The 20,354-nt window shown below is 45.4% G+C and overlaps 1 protein-coding gene across 5 annotated transcripts in view; it reads right to left on the bottom strand.

Moving 5' to 3' along the window:
- Positions 1-18,760, bottom strand: part of KAT7 (lysine acetyltransferase 7) — a 36,209-nt gene extending 17,449 nt beyond the window's left edge. Inside the window, exons 1-6 of one of the 5 annotated variants that reach the window (XM_055131956.1) lie at positions 18,578-18,760; positions 15,210-15,357; positions 11,612-11,788; positions 8,850-9,089; positions 3,466-3,548; positions 186-275 (exon numbers count right to left, since the gene is read on the bottom strand). In XM_055131956.1, coding sequence (XP_054987931.1) covers positions 186-275; positions 3,466-3,548; positions 8,850-9,089; positions 11,612-11,788; positions 15,210-15,357; positions 18,578-18,592 — 753 coding nt within the window. In that variant the 5' untranslated portion in view covers positions 18,593-18,760. The remainder of the gene's footprint in view (positions 1-185; positions 276-3,465; positions 3,549-8,849; positions 9,090-11,611; positions 11,789-15,209; positions 15,358-18,577) is intronic. The other 4 variants (XM_004608676.2, XM_055131958.1, XM_004608677.2 and 1 more) reach the window with 4 other exon arrangements.
- Between the last annotated feature and the right edge of the window lie 1,594 nt (positions 18,761-20,354).

Consider the following 20,354-nt stretch of genomic DNA (forward strand, 5'->3'; position numbering starts at 1 on the left):
CAGCAGAGTGGAGGGGTTGGAAGGAAACCTCGAAGTGTTACAAGCGACTGAGTTGATGGCCAGAAGACCAGTTATTTAGACATACCAGAGAAAACAAGACCGGGTAAGTCTAAGGACAGAGGGCAAAGGAGACTGGGGTCTCGGCTCTCACCCTGGGGAAGGCCAGCGCTTCGCAAGGCCCGTACCTGGTGCCTGGTGGCATGCCTGTTGTTGTCATCTTGCCTGTGGGACAGCATCCTTTCTTCTATCTGCTTATCCCGGCTCTGTGCTCTCACCTGCAACCAGCAACAGCGTCAATAAACCCACCTGCTGCTAAGGCTACGGTCACTCAGCGCGTAGAATGTGACTGTGAGTCCCTGAGTTTCCACTGCCCTTCAACATCCAAAGGGACTTCACATTTGCTTGCTACCGTCTATAGGAAAGGGACGAGGCAAGCTTCACACTTGAACTTCTCAGCCACACACTGAGAGTCAAAGAACTGAGTTAGAGGGTGGAGAAGCTAAGATTTAATGTAAGTATGATGACTTGACCACTGTACAACGGATCGAAGTGAGGAGGAGCAAGAACAAAGTGGGGACATGACGTGCACAGAAACGCGCAGAGAGCTGGGTGAAGCCAGTGGGGGAGCAGCTCCGTCGTCACCGGATCTGAGATGAATCCCACGCACGCTCTGGAAATCTCAGTCTCCGCAAGGATTCATACCCAACTGCTCCCTCCACCACTTCAGCACCAAAACTCACTCCCGACAGTCATAAAGGAACTGCTCACTCACCCACAATTTACTCTGACTTCCGTCAATAAATAGCAACACTTTCTCTACAACTGATCGGGTCAAAAACCGAGTGACATCTTTGATTCCTCTTTTACGTTTCACATCCAATCCATCAGCAAGTTTAAATGTCTCCCCTCCAAACTCTAGTCTGAATCTAACCAATTCTGACCATCACCTCCACCACCCTGACCCGGCTCACTACCTACTTCCCGACTGCACTTCGGGGAAGCCCTGTCCCACCCCCTACCCAATCCATTCTCCAAGCTGTAATATGTAAGAGGGTTATGTAAAATTAAGTCACACCTCTGCTAAAGTCCTCCAAATGCTTCCTTGATGACATCAGAATAAAAATGGGACTTTTGGTGTCAAAGCCTACAAGGTCCTTCATGGTCGAAAGGCCCAACACTAGTGAGATAATGTTGCACGACAGGACGTTTTGGGGGTACAGGATTTTATCTTATTAGTCTAGATGCTGACTCTGCCTCTCCCCTTAAGAATGGAAGCTCAGTATATGCCGTATTTATGTCATTCACAGAATCCTGTTACCTGTAGCACTATTAAGGAATCACGGAAAATCTATGACAGAACAGGAACAGAAATATCATTGGCTGGAAATGTTTACCAGGAAACAGTATAATTTAAACCTGGAAGTTCATTTATACATGTAAGAAATTAGTTTAATCTTTCCCATGGGGATTTTAGATTCTAAACTTCCATCTCTAAGAAAATTCCCCAGATCTTCCAAGCACACACACCAGTGGTAAAGATGAGTGATGATGATTCTGAGTCCCTCGTCAAGATGAGCACACACAGAGGGAAATCTCGGGAAAGAAAAGCTTCCCTTTTCTTCAGAGCTTATGTTCCCTAAACTGAACATTTTTTCTTCTCGTTAAATAAACTGGCGAAGAGAGTGCGTTCATGTTGCTACAAGCCAACAATTCAGGAAGACTTGCACATAAACTACCCAAGGCCCCAGATTGTTATAAGCAGAGACAAAAGGTAATTCTCAACAAAAAGATCCGCTACTTCCAAGGATGCCTGTGAGCTTTGGATGCAGATGGTGGCAGTGCTGCTACCATTTTGATCTCATCTGATATATGTGAAGATAAAAAGACGACTTACCACTTCCTTTCCACACAAAGCAGAAAAAAAAAAGCCTTGCTCATACAGTTTTAGAATGAAGAAAAGAGTCCTCTTTTCAAAACCCATATATGCACTGGAAATATACTTTACTGAAAGAAGACACTGAAAGAGGCTTTGAAACCATTGTCAATTTGTCTCTAAGAGGGCACACTGATTCTTGAAACAGGGAGAAATTAATGCCAGTTGGGGGGATCTAATTTTTCTCAAAACGAGACTGGCCCAGAGGGGAAAAAACTTACAACTCCAAACTTGTCAGAAAAATACCAATTGCTAAGACAACTCCTACTTTGATCTAGTTAGTTGGGATAACCTGCCCCAATACTACAGGAGCTACCAGTATAACTAGGAAAATTTCCCTTCCTCCCCTTCCTTCTTCCCTATAGTTAGCCATAGCAGCGACCTACACAAGAACACACAGGAGGGCCCTAGGCTCTACTCCGACATACATAACTCCAAATTCCCAAAAACGACTTAGCTATGTTTTTCAAGAATCTAAAAAGAACTTGTCTGGGGCTGGAGCAATAGCACAAGTAGGGCGTTTGTCTTCCACGCAGCCAACCCGGGTTTGATTCCCAGCATCCCATATGGTCCCCCAAGCACCACCAGGCGTAATTCCTGAGTGCATGAGCCAGGAGTAACCCTGGTGTATCGCTGGGTGTGACCCAAAAAGCAAAATAAAAAAATAATAATAATAAAAAAAAGAACTAGTCAAGAATGTGACTGAAAGTAACAAAAAGGAAAAGTATTCTGCAGAAATTATTCCTGCAGAAAGTGGAAAAGGTCCCTAACAGTCTTTGAGATCATTTTCTTCTTTTTTCAGTTTTGGGCCACACTGAGTAAGTAGTGCTCAGAGGCTCAGTGCCTCCCAGGGAACCTAGTGGTGCTGGAGATCAACTGTCGAGCCCAAAAGTCAAGTTTTTTGTTTCTGGGCCATGCCTAGCAGTGCTCAGAGGCGACTCCTGCCTATTTTCAGATGTCGCTCCTGGTGGTACCAGGGAAAATCATATGCAATACCAGGGATGAAACCTAAGTCTCCTGTATGCAAAGCATACATTTAGCCTGCTAAGCTATCTCTCCAGAGCTCAAGTCAATTTCATTTTTCTTCTCTTCCCTTCCCCTCCCCCTGCTTCTCCCTCCCCTTCCTCCTATCTTTTGTGGCATCAGGGATCACAGGTAGCAGGGCTGCTGGGACTGTGCCCAGCACATGTGGGACCCCGGGGACCTGACTGATGACCGTGTGCTTGTTAGGCTCCAGGGCAGCTGCTCTAACCCGCTGGGCTGCTTGTCCAGGCCAAGCTCAACTTTCAAAGCCTCTGGAACATGGTGCCGTGCCAAAGTGTCCATAGGATACCATCGTACCGATTTCTTTCAAAGCACTCATCATATGTTTTAGTTCTAACTTTTTAAGGAAAGCACTAATTTTTCCCTCACTAGAATATAAAAACAAGAACCTTCCCCAACGTGCTCACACCGTCCCCCCATGTTTAGCAAGTACCTGGCAAGTGGCACAGCAGTCAGAATCCGCTGAGTAAATGACAACACACAATTACCTTGCACTCGTCAGCTGAGAGGTTATGGTAGAGTGGGCATCCTGAGATGGAAAAGTGTCTCTCGTGTTTTCCTGTGAGGTGTCCTGTTAATGAATGGAAACAACGGATCTCAAAACACAAAATTTAAGCTTATAAACTGCTTAGCGTTTTCTACGACAAGCCTAGTTTTTGGCAAGTGTTATAAGTGCATGTCAGCTCAGACTCTATTCATCCCAGGTAAAAGCAGGAGCCTGCACCTACAATCATACTCTTCTCCAGAACAGATCCATCTTTCAACAAACTTTGCACAGATGTTAAATAAAACTTGCAATTCCTTCTGTTTTTAATGTTATTTATCGAGTTCCAAAGCGCCAAAGCCATGCATTTGTATAAAAATACAAAATGACAAGCAGGAATTTTCTTTTTTTTTTTTCCAAGAATTTTCTTCTTCTGAACTAACTATCTTGGGCTAAACTGACCAAGTCACATGTGCAACAATCAGTATAATAACACTCTTCTTTATATTATGCAATGTTAGCCAATCTGAATTAAACTTCTTTCAATAATCGAAAGAAATTCACGGAGTTAAGAAGGTGCCCCTAAAGGGCTGGAGAGTTCCCCTTTCTTTCAGGGGCCCAGGGTTTGCTGCCCCTGAGCACAGCCACAAGTGCCTGCCCCATGAAAAATAAATAAAAGTAAGAAAAACAGAGAGGGACTGTAGAGATAGTACAGTGGGTACAGTGTTTGCTTTGCAAGCATACAAACCAGACTCAACCCTTCAGCACCCCACATGGTCCCTGAGCACTTCCAGGAATGATGCCTGAGCACAGAGGCAGGAGGAAGCCCCGAACACCACTTGGTGTGGATCAAAAACCCAAACCCAAACAAACAAAAGGACAGAGAGGAAAACTTTCCTGTTTTGTCTTTTTGTTTTCTTTTGGCCACACCTGGCCCGGAAATGCTCAGGGCATCTTAGGCAGTGCTCGGAATGCGGGACTGAACCAGGAAGGATGGACCACAGGCAAGGCCCTCCTTGCCACACTATCCTCCAGCCCCTGCCCCTTACGATGGTCTTTCCTACTTTGTAAATAGACATATGTTGATGCTTTTGGAACTAGGTTAAATATATTTAGTTTTTTTTGAAGCAGGACTGGATTTTCTAATATTCTGCCTTCTTCTGCAATCAAACTATTAAAACAAGGAGTTGGCACAAGACCCTCATAAGAGGGAGAAAACAGGGCCTGGGCCTGGGTATACAGTGCCTACAGCTCCAAGGGCTGGAACCTCAAGTTCAACCTCCAGCACCACCAGGAACAATTCTGGAGCAATGAGTCAGGTGTTAGCCCCTGAGTATCACCATGAGTGACCCCAAAACACCTCAACAGCCCTCCTCAAAAAGAAAAAAATGGGGGGAAGGAGAGGGAGGAAATGTTAGGAACAACAATGCAGAGAGTTTATTTTACCTGAAGGCATAATTCTCTATCTTTTATGTGATTTCCTTTTTATACATCTTTTCAATCAAAAAGTTTATAAAATAACTAAGATTGAGAGGGCTAGTGAGATATTACTAAAGAGATGAAAAGATAAATGAGGGGCCAGAGCAGTAGTCCAGCAGGTAGGGTGTTTGCCTTGAATATGGCCAACCTGGGTCCAGTCCCTGGAATCCTATATGGTCCCCTGAGCCCACCAGGAGTAACTAGTAAGTGCAGATTCAGAAGTTACAACTCTGAGTACGGCGGATGTGACCCAAAAAGAAAAAAAAAAGATAAATTAGGGTCTAAAGAGACAGTAGAGTGGGTAGGGCATTTGCTTTGCACATGGCTGACTAAGGTTCAATCTCTGGCACCCCACACGGTTCCCAGGGCACTACCAGGAGTGATCCTTGAGCACAGAGTAAGGAGAAGGTCCTGAGCAGTGTGGACAAACACTCACCCCACAAAATAAATTAGCTAAGCTGAATGTCAAGTATACAAAAATATTTAACTTTCTTTCATGTGAAAAAAAAGGAAATTTAATTTTGGGCAAAGATTACACTGGGGGGCTGGAGCAATAGCACAGTGGGCAGGGTGTTTGCCTTGCATGCGGCCAACCCAGGTTCGAATCCCAGCATCCCATATGGTCCCCCGAGCATCGCCAGGAGTAATTCCTGAGTGCATGAGCCAGGAGTGACCCCTGTGCATTGCCGGGTGTGACCCAAAAACCAAAAAAAAAAAAGATTACACTGGGATTAAAAAACTACATAGCATAATTTACAAATTAAATTATATAAAGGAACAAAAATAATCCAATTGTTGGGGTGAAAAGAATTAAAATATGATATGCAGGCAGCTACTTCTCCAGAATTGCATTAATAAAAATGTAATTTTAGAAATCTATGCAATTTCTTAATTTATCAAAAAATTATCCTGTGATCAAACACAATTTATGAAGTATAGTGTCACTGATACATCAGGTTTTTAAAAATTATACACCTATAACTTATTAAAGTAACACACCTACAACTTCTGAATAAATTATTCAAGCCATGCCTTATTTTAAAGATGGAAAATAAAATGGATCTATTGTTTCTACACTGAAAGTTCAAAACACAATGGCTTTCCTATTGAACTAGCAATCCACTACTATTAATTTATATTACATATCTTCTAAAAAAGACACTCAAAATACCATAAATAAATGCTAAGATGTGTTGGGATTTTTTTGTTGTTGTTGTTATTCACACACACGGTGATGCTCAAGTGTTATTCCTGGCGGTGGTCAGGGAACCATCTAGGATTCCAGGAATTGAACTGACACAAGGTATACATCTTCCTTGCTGCACACTATCGCTCCAGCCCCAAGATGTATTGTTTTCAGCACAGCTAAAAATGAGAAACAGGGGCTGGAGAGATAGCACAGCGGGTAGGGCGTTTGCCTTGCACGCGGCTGACCCGGGTTCGAATCCCAGCATCCCATATGGTCCCCTGAGCACCGCCAGGAGTAATTCCTGAGTGTAGAACCAGGAGTAACCCCTGTGCATTGCCGGGTGTGACCCAAAAAGCAAAAAAAAAAAAAAAAAAGAGAAACAATCTAAATGGTAATGAATACAGGGTTAAATAATTTTTAATAGATAAATTTAAATAATTTGCAAACTATCAATATGATAAAATTCTCTATCCTTTAAACAGATGGACTTCTCGGTTTCAGATGTCAAAACAACCACTGTGTATTTTCCCTTTTATGAGTAACACAAAAAAGAAATATATGTCCACAAACCTGTTTGTTTTCATCTCTATACAGAAAAATAGGAGCATTCATGAGAAACTACCAACTATAACTTTACACCTGGTTGTTCTAATTGTCTATACAGACATTTACTCCACAATTATTTCTTTTAAATGACACTGTTTTGCCTAAGATAAAGAGTGGGGAAAGACCAATAATAATTTTGGAAATTTAGGTTCATACTTTTCACACATGCCAGCACATTAAAACCAGAAGACAAAGTGAAGTTTCTTCTATGTAACAGACTTACATATCCATGCCCGCAGATCCAGCCCTTCTAAAGGATTAACTTTCCAGGCATAAATAATAGAGTCTGCACCAGGCTTGAGCTCCTCTTCTCTCTTCTACTCTGGTCACTCTGCACCAGGTATACTGGACCTCAGGTTTCTTGGACTACTGAAGCAGCCTCCTGCCCTGACCCTTCCCACACTTGCTCTTCCCTCTACCCACAACACTTACTGCCCAGCTACTCGAGTGGTTTGCTCTCCTCTTTGAAGTTACTGATTCTATGTCATGGTAAGAGAACAGGCATGGACCCGATTCTCTCATGTGTGTTTGAGTATCAGTGCATGTGTGTGAGTACCTCACCTGCTCACCGCTCCCTGCTTTCCTTTTCTTTCCTAGCATTTTGCATTCCTACCTGTTTTGCCTTTCCAGTTGAGATATAAGCTCCATGAAGGTAAATATTACAACATACAACTACAACCCAGAACTTAAAATAGGGTCGGGCACATGACAAACATTCCCTAAGTAACTGTAAAATGAAACAATTCAAGGATTGTGGACCGTGACCAGCAGAGCTAAAATTCTTTTCTTTGCCATGTGGCAAACAGATACTCTTATCCTTTTAGAGCATATTAGCATCTCTTTTATTTGGGTTCATATGATTATGTCTGTTCTTAGTTTTTCATTATTTATCTCAGGAAATCTATTTAGACCTGAATCAGCTACCTTATTCGAATGATAACTACTTGGTATGATATTAAGCTCAGGAAAGAATATAAATAAAATAGGTAGCACTGTCCTCCCATTGTTCATCAATTTGCTCAAGCAGGCACCAGTAATGTCTCCGTTGTGAGACTTGTTACTGTTTTTGGCATATCGAATACACCACGGGTAGTTTGCCAGGCTTTGCTGTGCTTGAGAATATAAAACTCCTCTCTTGTATAACAGTAAATTACTCTTTTATCTGAACTTGGTGGTCATGATAAAACATCAATGAATCTGAGAAAGGACCCAATCGTGAAAGGCCTCTTAACTCCCCGTTAACACTTTCCTACTTAAGATTAAAAAGTTTATGTCCATCATTTTATACCTAAGTTCAGTTAAGGAACATAAATTTTAAACTGTCACAGGAATGGTTTATCCCTCAGCAACAGAAATAAATACTAGTTGTAAGAAAGCAATGGTATGCTTGAGAAGAACTATTTATATGGTTTCTGCTTATTAAGCATATACAGCTTTAGACTATATACTACTTAAGTCACAAAAGTCCGTATCTATTATCCTACTTAGAAGAGTTTTTGGTTTGGGGGTCACACCCAGTGGTGCTAAGAGCTTACTCCTGACTCTGCATTTCAGGAATCACTCCTTGTGGGGGATGATATGGGGTGCCGGTATTCGAACCCAGGTCAGCCACATGCAAGGCAAGTACCTTACCCACTGTACTATCTCTCCAGTTCTTCTTATACTTTCATAGCTTCTTAATAAGAAATGTGTTTGATTTCCTTGCTAACTAGGGCCATACATCCCCTCAGTACCAGCTATCTTTCAGTTCTTATTAATCGTGGAGTGTATGCCATCTACTGAGATGTTTGGTGATAACTGGTTATCTGGTTTGTTTTTGCTGGAATAAGGGAATTGCTCTCTGGAAACAATTCTCGATAAATGGAACAGTGCATCAGATATAATTTCCTTGTAACCAGATCTATTTGATCAGAGACAATGGGCCAAGAAGCAGAAATGCTTTTTATTCAAGTGGGCAACTCATTGCTTCTTTAAGTATGTGATCACTGAATAGCCTATGAAACCAGGTTGCAACAGAAAGGGAAAAAAAAAAGAAACCCACAGTTCTGAGTGAGCCTAATTCAGAGGGAGAGAACCACAAAACACAAGCTTTCATGAAGCTGGCATATACTAACCTAGAGAGTTACAGCCTGGAGTAGGGCACTTCATATTGAAATTGTAGCTTTCATGGAAGCGACGGCGCTTGGGACGATGGGAGAGGTCACTGCCTGAGTCCTTCAGGGACATGTCCTTGGCAATGCTCTCATCGTGAGAGACATTGGGGCTGGAGATATCTATGTCAGACTCAGAAGAAGGTGCATTTCCAGTTGGAGTTCGAGGTGGAGACTCATCATGATCAGCTGTATTTTTAGTTTCTAAAGCAAAAGCAATTGGTAGAACTCGTGAATGGGGTTCATCTCTTTACAAGTTCACTTAATATTCAGAGAGCGTATGGGCTTCCAGGTCTCCTTCCTGAGACTGACGCAGTTAACTTTTAGCCATTTGTCTGCAATATGGCTAAATGGAAACTGAAGAGAAACCAACATTCCTCTGTGTATCTTTAAACTGACTGAATTCAGGGCCAGGGATGTGGCTCAGTGGCAAAGTGCATGTCTTGCATGCATACTGCCTGGGTTCATTTCCTGACACCACGTTTAAAAAAAAAATCCATAATAAATTCTGACTATTATCTAATGCATTTCCCTTATCTGTGGTTCTTCTAAGGCTCCAATTGTAAGTAATCAAAACTGGATGGAAACAGACTTAAAAACACATTTCCAGGGCCAGGGATGTTTTAAAAAAACATTACTAGCTCAAAGGGTCAGAGCACATGCCTGGTGTACACAGGCATGAGTTCCATCGCCACACTGCAGGGCACCCCTTGTACTACCAGGTGTGGCCCTGGAGGCCCCAGCACAGCTCGGACAAAGTATCACTGAATCAACAGTCCTGCACCAGTGGACCAAGTACTGCAGCATGGCCCCCAGTCCCTGTCCAACAAAAGCAGGAGGCAAAGGAAAGTGAGTTCTTTTAAAAATTGTTTTAAAAATTTCATTAAATTTTGTGTTTGTTTTTGGGCCGTACCAGATGGGTGATGAGAGGTGCTGGGGATCAATTCTGGGCCTCCCTCGTGCAAAGCATGCATGCCATCCCTTTGCGACATCTCTCTGGCCCTATACTGGGTTTCTGATAGCACTGAACAGAGCAGGTGTGGAAGTCTAACTGAACTTGACCCTTGAGTTAGTATGCTGGTAATCTAATAATTTCAGACCCTAAATCGGGGAGGGTAAGCTAAATGCCTATAAGAGGTCAAATGAGAGCTGACTGTCAAGTTCCACAATACAATTCAACTCTGATCATTATGGTAGGTAAATGAGCACCTAATCCGTTTTTTTTGTTTGTTTTCTGGGGTCACACCCCACGGTGCTGCTCCCAGTGAAACATGCAGGACCATAAAGTGCTGGGGATCAAAGCCAGCCTCTGGCATGCCACGCCTGAGCTCAGCCTATTGAGATCAAACATCCATTTTTAAAGCATTTTTATACTTGGGTCAGGGAGATGACCAAAGGTTAGGGCTCCTGCTGTGAACTGAGCCCGACACACGTTTGATTCCCAGCACCACACGGCCTCATGAGCATCTCTAGTGTAGCCCTGGATGTCCCAATCACTGCCAGATATGACTCCGAGGGCCCAGAGCTCTGCCAGAGTGGCCCTGGTGACCCCCAGCCCTGCAGGGCCCTCATAACACTGCATCCTCAGTTAGCCACGAATCACCCTGGACACTACTTGGGAGTCCCTCCCCAAAATACTTTTAGGAAACTTGTTTATAATCATGTTAGTTTTTACACCCTGGGCATATAATGACACTGCAACACATCTACCACCAAAGTGCCAAATATCATTCCGTCACTGTCCCTATGTGCCCTCTCAAAGCCACCCATTCTTATCCCCTCACCTCCCTCCATTCCCTGCTTAGCAAACTCCAATTTGTTATCGGAGTCAAGTGTGTTTCCACCTAATCTACTCTGTTCATTTGAAAGGATCACACCCAGCTGTGTTAAGGGTTTACTCCTGGCTCTGTGCTCAGGAATCACTCTTAGTGATGCTCAGGGGACCATATGGGGTGCCAGGGATCAAGCTCGGGTTGGCCTCATACCAGGTCATACCTTACCTGTTGCACCTACCATCTTTCTGGCACTACTTTAACTACTTTTTAAGAAGAACTGCTACTAACATGAGATTTTAAATAAACTCTCTGTGTGTTCACATATTAGCAACAATATTTAAAAAACATCAATCATGGTCAGGAAGATAGCACAAGGGGGGAGGGGCTAGAGTACATACTTTACATGTAGGAGGCCCGGGTTTGCCCCTCAGCACATGGTCCCCCATGCGTACTTCGGAAGAAGGTGAGTACCACCAGGTGTGAGCCCCCCAAAATAAAAAATAAAAATACTGTGCAAATTACTCAGCTGGCAAGCTAAAGCTCAGCCGTCTGCAACCTCTGCATCACACCTCTGCCGGGGACTGAGGAACCCACACTCCTCACTCTGAGGCTCGCCCGGCCTCTGGAACCCAGAGCCAGACTGGGCAGCAGCGCGCTGAGAACCGCTGGCTCAAGACTTCCTCATTTGTGAATGACAGGGTCCCGATTCCTTTTGCCAATTATGGGTCTGACCGGAGAGAATATATTCCAACTATTCCAGACGTCAAACACTCAGCACCAAACTGCACTCAGAAACATAATTAGAGACAAAAGGGGCCAGGCAAATAGCTTCCTTCACCTCGTTGAATGTTTCGGTAGCCAGCATCTATCTGCAGTGGCCCCAAACCAGCCCGAGAGGAAAGTGACCTCTTCTTCACTGCAGAGAATCCCAACCACACCAGATGGACTCACCTCTATCTGAAAAGTCGACGACCTGCTCATTTTCTGAGCCCGATGAACGAGTCTGCCGAAGGGGGTATTTTTTCGGAGTCACGGGGGTGGGCTGCTGCTGACTACGGGTCACTCTCCTGGTAGAGTAGGCGGGCTCCTCAGTGCCAAAGGACTGCAAATTTCGAACAGGGCTGGAATCTGAGCCCAATTTCAAAAGATAGTAACATAATTAAAGAAAAAAAAAAGAAGAAGAAATCTTTTTATTTTCCACCCACCCATCAGTAAGTAGCACACAGGCCCTCCTCTTCATATTTTCTCAAATTTCCAACAAATCCTTGAAATGTTTTCAAAAGTGGAAGGAACTGTAGGCAAAGAGTCTAGGTCAGGTAATGGAGCTATGGATTGACAGAAGCTCGTTTCTGAAATTGAGATGAAACCTGATTCGGTCCCACCCTACTGTCACGGCTAGCTGGGCCTCGTAGTTCTCTCCAATCCCGATTTCTGATCAGGGAAATTAACTAGCTAGTACTACATCCTCTTTAAGGTTTTTGTGAAGAACATGCATGATAATTCATGTCAAATACTTAAATATGTCTCTGTGAGGCTGACCTAGTTCTTGATAAATATTAGTTGAGGCCACTCTCTTCCTTTTTACTAGCCCACTGTGAAAAAGATGTCTGCCATGAAAGATTAACAGTATAAAACTATTTCCTTTTTTTTTAAGTTAAAAAAAAATTATTTGCTTTTTGGGTCACACCCAGCAACGCTCAGGGGTTACTCCTGGCTCTGCACTCAGGAATTACTCCTGGTGATGCTTGAGGGACCATATGGGATGCCAGGGATTGAACCCGGGTCAGCTGTGTGCAAGGCAAATGCCCTACCTGTTATACTATCGCTCTGGCCCCCCACTATTTCCTTTCTTAAAGAATCTTTTTTCTTCCTGATTATCAGTTTTGGACTCTAAAGCAAAACTATAATAAATTATACAGAGGATAAGGTAAAAAAATTAGCTTTTAGGCTGGGGATGCAGCTCAGTGGTAGAGTATATATATTTCCCAAGTATGCACCCTGGTACACACAAGATAGAGTACTGCTGGGACAATTCTTTTATTTTAGCTTGGTACCACACCCAGTGGTGCTCAGAGGCTATTCCTGGCGAGGTGCTGGGGCTTGCTTCCAGGGATGTTCCGAGATCTATGGGGTGTTGGGGGGTCAATCATAAGGCTCCTACAAGCACAGCAGGAGCACCCCACAGTCAAAAGTAAGGGAAACCAGAAGTTCTTTCAAATCAATAATCTGATCTCTTAAAAAAAAAAAAAAGTGAGGGGCTGGAGCGACAGTATAGCGGGTAGAGCATTTGCCTCACAAATAGCCGACCAGGGGCAATCCTCAGCATCCTATAGGGTCGCCCATGCACTGCCAGGAGTGATCACTCAGTGCAGAGCCAAGAGTAACCCCTGAACATTGCCAGGCGTGCCCCCACCATGGGGGAAATAAAAAAAAGAATAAAAAACCCTCCAAGTTGAAATCAAAACTTATTTTGCTGTTTTTGAGCCACGCCCAATGATGTTCAGGGGTCACTCCTGGACCATAAGGGACGAAGGGGATCAAACATGGGTTAGTCGCATATAAGACAAATGCCCTACCTGCTGTACTATTGCTCCAGCCCCAAAATTAAAAAAAAATTTAAACAAAAAGTCCTAACAAATATGTAACAAATTAAAATCTTGGTGCTCCAAAGAGAGAAAACTCAAACTCAAAATTGGGGGCAAACCAGTTAGCAGACAGCAGGCTATTGGTCTGTACACTCCCAAGGGGCTCCACTTACAGAGTCACCTCCTTTGACTTTAGAGGGGCATCTCACCCAGATGACAGGTGGAGGGAACCCAAGTTCGCTCTCTGATCATGAATAATCACACACAAACACACACACACACACCCATGCTTGTGCATTTCTAGCTGTTCTGAACATTGACAATTTTTCAGGCTTCGGGACATGGTCAATTCATTTTCTAAGAATAACAGACCTCTTTTTTTCATAGACTACTCCATCTGGCTAGTATAACACCTCCCCATATTTCAACTTGGAAATCCCTACGAGACTCTAAGATTTCCATCTCGGAGACCGTCCTACGTAGATTATTCCATCTCCCGGGCTCCACGAAAGCATCCGTGTCCTTAGCCACAAGCGTTACCATCATCAATTTATATAGTTTTATCGTGAATTAAATTGTGAGTTCCTTGAACACAGGAATTATCATTTTTCTATCATGGTATTCCATGGAAGTCTGGTACCTAAATTATAGTAGCCATTATTAGTATTTCCCTTGTGCCAAAAAGTCCTTAATAAGCTGAGAAACTAAGAAACAGTATGCATACTTTAGCTGAATGGTAAATTCAAAAACAGAAATAGTTGTTGAAAGAAAACAATCCTATCTCTTGTTTGAAAAACTATACTGTTTTTCTCTTTTTTGCAACAGATGTTCATACATCAATACTCAAATCTGTTCAAAGTGTTTAAGTGCTCAAAGCATATTGCAATTACTGTTCCTTAATCTATGATCACCTATTGATTATTACTTTATACTGATCATTATTCGAACCTATTTCTTTCCCCAGTGAATACCAGAGTACAGCTAGAAGGGATCGGGCACACGCCAAATCTATGTCCAAATGGCTAACTACACAAGGAGACCTTCAAACTACCTTTCAATGCCACACTCTCTATTCTTTATTACCAAAGCAAAACTCCAGGTATTTACATGCTGAGAGCGAGTGCAACTATTTATATTTATCAACTGTGTATCCCACTACATTACATAATTAAATAGAAATTTTGGAAGTATTTAAATAGTGTTGAATTCTTCCAAGAGCAAGTTTAAGAACTCTTAAGCATTCACTTCTGCAGCATATACACTAAGAAGCTACTTTAAGTCCTTAAGCATAAACCATTTTAACAGAAAAGGAAAAAGTAATGTTCCCTATTTTACCAAAGGGAAAACAATAGTCTTAGAAAAAAAAACCCAAAAAACCCTAAACCAGTCTCAAGACAATACATGTGTTACAAATTCATGAGACATAGTTCCTCTGTGTCACAAACTGGACAGTACCCCCATCCCCACCCCCTGCAATAAGAACCATTTTTAACGTCTTAAACCATCTGCCATCATTCATTCAGCATCATACCAGAAAGCTTCTGTCATCCAGCCCAGAATTCTTCACCCCTGTGGGTCAGCGCCTGTCCTGCAAGCAGGTCCACAGATCTGCAGTTATAACCAAGGGGGAACCAGAGGTTTGAAACTCTCTACACACCAGATCCAGCCTGAGAAGAAGATCAGAGCTAGATCGGGGCTTCAACTTTTTCCACTCACAACCCCTTTTCACCTGAGAGATACAACAAGGAAAAAGCACTGCCAGAAACACCTCAGATTTGTTACATGGTTGATTCTGGATGAATTTTTGGTCACTGTGTGTTCAGGAACCTTTTACCTGGCCAAATCTTTCGTGACCCACAGCTGAAGAAGCTGGGGGACTCAGTTCCATGCAGCGAGCACAGTCAGTCACACAGCAACTGTTCTCATTGGCTATGAGGCCTGGTCAGGAAGAAGAAAGCCTTTACCTTGGGAACTCTGGCTCAGTCGGGCTGAGGATCGGGTGACTCGGGCAGATCTCCGGGATGTGCCATCACTTTCTGAACTGTCTGTGTGCTCAAGATCTGTAGAAAAATCGGAATCTTCCGTTCCATCTGAACTACTGCCTGCATTCCTCTGTAACACCATAGATCCAGACATTAGCACAGAAGCATGAACTCTGGCTTTGTATTAACACTGGAAATAAAATGAACCATGATGCTGAAAACACAAAGTTGCAAACAGACAATGAGAGCCAACTTCCCTGCACTAGAGCATTTAAATGGAACCAACTACAATCAATGTAGTTGGTTCAATAAATTAAGAAAGAATTCTTAATTAAGAATAAATTAAGAATTCTTACCATAGTACCACTAATTGTGAAACACGTCTATTTGGATGTCGATGACAATCCCACAAACTGAAAGAAGTACCTAACTAGGGGCAGGAGATCCCTACCACCCAATGTGGTCCCCTTCCAAGAGTGACCCCTGAGCAGAGTTCAGTCCTCCCCCACCTTCTCACGGTACCCCACGCAAATGATCTAGCTGATGGAACCATGCACTTATATAAGGACAAGGTAGTGTGAACATTGTGCTAATATCCTTTTGTTTTGGGGGGGTTTCTGTTCAAAGTATCCATGAACAGTTGTCACATTTTAAAAAATCATTAAATGGGGGGTGGTGTCAGTGCAAAAGTACAGCAGGCAGGGTTTTTGCTTTGCATGGGGCTAACCAGGTTCAATCCCCAGCATCCCATATGGTTCCTTTGAGCACCACCAGAAATGATTCCTGAGTGCAGAGCCAGGAGTAATCTTGAGCATTGCCAGGTGTGGTCCCCCTCCTCCAAAAAAAAAAATCAATAACTTATGAGTCAAAGAAATAATACAATGGGTGTCACTTCCCTTGCATGTGGCCAACCCAGGTTTGATTCCCGGCATTCCAAACGGTCCCCCAAACTCCAGCAGGAGTGATCCCTGAGCACGGAGTCAGTAGTAGGCCCTTAACTAAGGGTATGTCCCAAAACAAAAAACAAAACTATCAACTAATTCAAAATAGTCTACAACTCTTGGACTAGGGAAATGACTCAAAGGGCTATAGTACATGTTTTGCATTTGGGAAGTTCATGAGTGAATCTCGTCCGCCCTGCCCACCGTGCCCCCCCCCACACACAAATACCACATGGTCCCGTGAGCACCACCTGGAGCAATCCTTGAACAATGTGCTAGAAAAGGTCCTGGAGCACTGCTAGGTGTGTGGAATCTTAACTTATGATTTTCAGAAGGGGATTACTTTGCAGATATATGACCAGTAACACCCTCAATGTAATCAAGGTGTTATTTCTATAGAAAAATCCACAAAAATCACACCGATTGTGATCTTTAAAACAGTGAAGTTTAGGTAAGTTTCTGCTGCCAAATAAGTTGTATTAAAAAGTTGCATTCTCAAGACCCCTTGTTTTGGGGCGACAATTGGGGTGCTTAGGCTTGCTCCTGCTCTATAGTCAACTTTTTTTTTTTTTGGGGGGGGTCACACCAGGCAACCAGGCAATGCTCAGAGCCTACTCCTGGCAGAGGACCATATATGATTTGGGGAACTGAACTCGGGTCAGCCACATGCAAGGCAAACTCCCTACCTGCTGTACTATTGCTCTGAAAAAAATTTTTTTTCTTTTTGCTTATTGGGTCATACCCAGCTATGTTCAGGGCTTACTCCTACCTCTGTGTTCAGAGATCAATCCAAGGAAGTGTGTGGGGGCATATGCAGTACCAGGGATTGAACCAGGACTGGTCCTGTGCAAGGTAGGTGAATAGGTGAATAACTCCCTGTACTATTTCTCTAGTACTTTCAAGAACTCTATGTGGGAACTGGAGCTGTGGACAGATTCCAAAGACCGCAACAGTACTATCTCTGCATTTGGTGAAGCTGAATATAAACAGATCCTACCAATATAAACCACTTTAGAAGGTATTCATATTTTATGATTTTATGAAGAGAAACATTTCCAGAGAAATGAGCACAAATACCCCCCATCTTTCTAAATAGCTCAAGGTTATTTGAGATAAATAACCTTGGCTCAGAAGTTGAGCATGTTTAAGATTTGATTCTTAGCACAGCCCACCCCACCACCGGCCAAGAAGCCAAATATCTTAAGGGTAAACTGTCCAGAAACAAATGGAGATCCCAGAAGGACAGAGGGAACATCGATAGGACAAAGTAGCCTGAATGGTTATCTAGCCCAACAGCCCAGATATCTGAAACCTTGGTCATCTCTGACCATCCCCTTCCTGGCCGGATTCCGGATCTCTTTAGTTTTTCACCAGGCTATTTTCTCATCTTACTCTGGAACAGACTTATTTTGGTACTTCCCATAACCTCTGTACAAGCTTGAAAGTCAAGAATTCATTAGATCCTTGCACAGATTCTGTTTCCCTCTTTTGCCTCTGATTTCTTAAGCTGGGGGATTGTGTTCAAATCCCTTGCAAAGTGCACGCAGGGAATATACAATTAACATTTGGAGAACGAAATTCGATTTGTTTTGTGGTGCTGGCTCTGCCTTTGCCTCATTAAGTGTGTGCTTTAGGGAACACCATTAGGCTTCTGCTCGGTTGCAGAGAGAAGGGAGTACGGTTATCTCTGGGTAGTGCCCTAAATCCCATCTAATTCTAGAAAGTTTGATTAGATAAACTGCATTTTCTAGACACTGTGCAACTAAACAAGGAAACGGCCGACACGCAACAGGCCTCAGTGGGATCCCTCGGGAGTGGGCGCTGGTTCTCTAGCACCCATTCTCGGCTTTGTTGTGCAGCCCCCACCCCCCAGCCCGGTCCCAAAGGTAGGCGTCTGAAACGCCGCCTCTGCACCTATCAGCATCATCAATCTGCAGGGCGGGGACTGGTGCCGCCCAATCGCGGTGCTCTTAGGCCGCGCCCACCGCGTGACAGACTGCCAAGCGCAGCCAATCACGAGGCGAGGGATAGTTCCCCACAGCCAATCAGAGAGCTGAAGGGCCGGGTCCAGACACCTCCCCCGCACGCGGGGAGGTGACCGTTGGGCCCAAATGGGCGGCGCCATCAGCCAATCCATAAGCTTCGAGACGGTTCAGCGGCCAATTAACGATAAGAACGCCTCCGAGCCAGGCAAGCAGAGGGCGGGAATAGGTGCGAGCATAGGCCGAGGCCAGGGTCGGGCCCACATATTTCTGTGGGGTACGGGCAGAAGAGAGGGGGGTTGCTGGAACTCGGTCGGGGGGTGCGGGAAGTTGGAACCCAACCACTGTGAGGCGTGGCCGACTGCGTCACGCTGCTCAATCGACTGTCCTTAGAAACCCGCCACCCCTCTGCTCCCATTCCTTTTACCTTCCTTCGCGGCATTGCCGGCTGCTGCGGCCCGATGGTTCCGATTCGGGCAGCGGCGGCAGTAGGAACGGTGGCTCCGGCGGGCTCCGTGGCGGCCTCCGTAGCAGTCCCAATCCTGCGGACGATTGCAAGTGCCTCCTGCTTCCCAGCGCTTAGAGCCTTCTGCGCAGGCGCCGCGGGCTGAGGCGCTTTTCCTTCACTTCCGGCTGGGGCACGCGTCATCAGACGTTGAGGTCAGAGAGGGTGCTGGGAGATTTGAGTCTTCTGCTTGACGCCGGCGGGCGCCATTTTGGAGTTGGGCAAGCACCGGGCCCTTCAGGAGAACCCGGCCTCGGCCATTTTTAGTTAGGGGCAACGGCACCCGTCGTGGGAGCAGGTCGCCATGCTTGTTTCGGGCGAAGCCCGACGAAGTTAACGGTTCTCATCTTTACCGTGGGCGGATTTTTTTTTTTTCCCTTTTCCAGACGTTTTAATTTCTGGAGTCCAGGAAGAACCCCACCCCCCACCCCAGAATTCATCAGGTTGCTGAGATTTAACCCCTTCTTGGACAGTCGGCTTCAAGACGACTTCCGTCGGCCGTCGAAAGCCCCAAAGCTGGGGAGCGTTTACCCGAGAAAGTCTCGTGCGGCGCCCACCTCGGCCTCGGGGAGCGGAGGGGGCGGGGCGGGGCGGGGGGCGCGCGTGAGAGGAAGGCCCGGGCAGCTGCCGGCCGCTCCTCAGGGAGGACGTTGTCCCTGCCCTCGGCGAACCGCAAGGGAGCGGGTGCGCGTGGCGCGGGCGGCGGACGCACGCTCCGGAGCGCGCCTCATGCGCTGTCGCCCCGACGGCGGCCCGCCCCGGCGGCATCCGGGTTTGAGAGCCCCCCGGGACGCCCGTGGGGCGGCGGTGTGGGGGCGGGGGGTCCCCACCAGTGACCTTTGCAAAGCCACAGGCTGCGTCCTGGAGTGGGGCGAGGAGGAAAATTGTCGGGAAGCCGGTGTTCACATAGGTGTGGATTTTTAGTCACTCCCTACACACACACACACACACATATACACACCCCATCCGCCACCACACGCACAAAAACGGGGAAGAAAAAGAGTTCGGAGAGAGTGCGGTGTTCAAGGGACGGCACGCGGCCGACCCGGTTTGATCCCGGCACGCATGCCCCGCCCCCCACCCCGCCCCAAACGGTGCCTGAGTGACCCCTAAGCACGGCCAGGTGTGGTTCAAAATACACCCCACACACACACCACCAGAATATAAAAGCGGCCCGGCCAGTGGCCCCGGGAGGACGGCCGCCTGGGAAGCGGGGAGCAGGCGCGAGGCCCGGCGGCGGGTCAGTAAGTTAGCGTCCTGCGCGCCCGGGTGCCCGAACCCCGCCGGGGAACAGAGCCCGGAAAGGTAAACAGCGCATTGATGTGCTAAGCTGGGGCTGGGGGCTCCGGGCCGCTCGGGGAGCCGGGTCGCTGGGCGCGGGGGCCACCGACAGCTTTCTGTTTGCTACTGACGCGGAACGTTTGGCATCGGTAACTCCCAGCTGCCGTACTTGGGTGAACTCAGCACAGAACTCAATGGAGAAAGTTTCCTTTCCTTTTTTTTTTTTTTTTAAATCCCACATGAGCGAGGCTTCTTCCCTACATCCTGAAATGTTCCCAAACAGTGTGGCTAGCCACAGTACCATGCCAGCAGGCCCCCGGAATAGCTCTTCTGTTTCCCGGTCTCTGGATGTGAAACACTCAGAGATGGAAATCAGTTATTTTAGAATAAGATCTTATCCTGACTTAAGCGTTCATCC

This window comes from Sorex araneus, chromosome 3 (assembly GCF_027595985.1).
Source record: "Sorex araneus isolate mSorAra2 chromosome 3, mSorAra2.pri, whole genome shotgun sequence".
In the NCBI taxonomy this organism is placed as follows: Eukaryota; Metazoa; Chordata; class Mammalia; order Eulipotyphla; family Soricidae; genus Sorex; species Sorex araneus.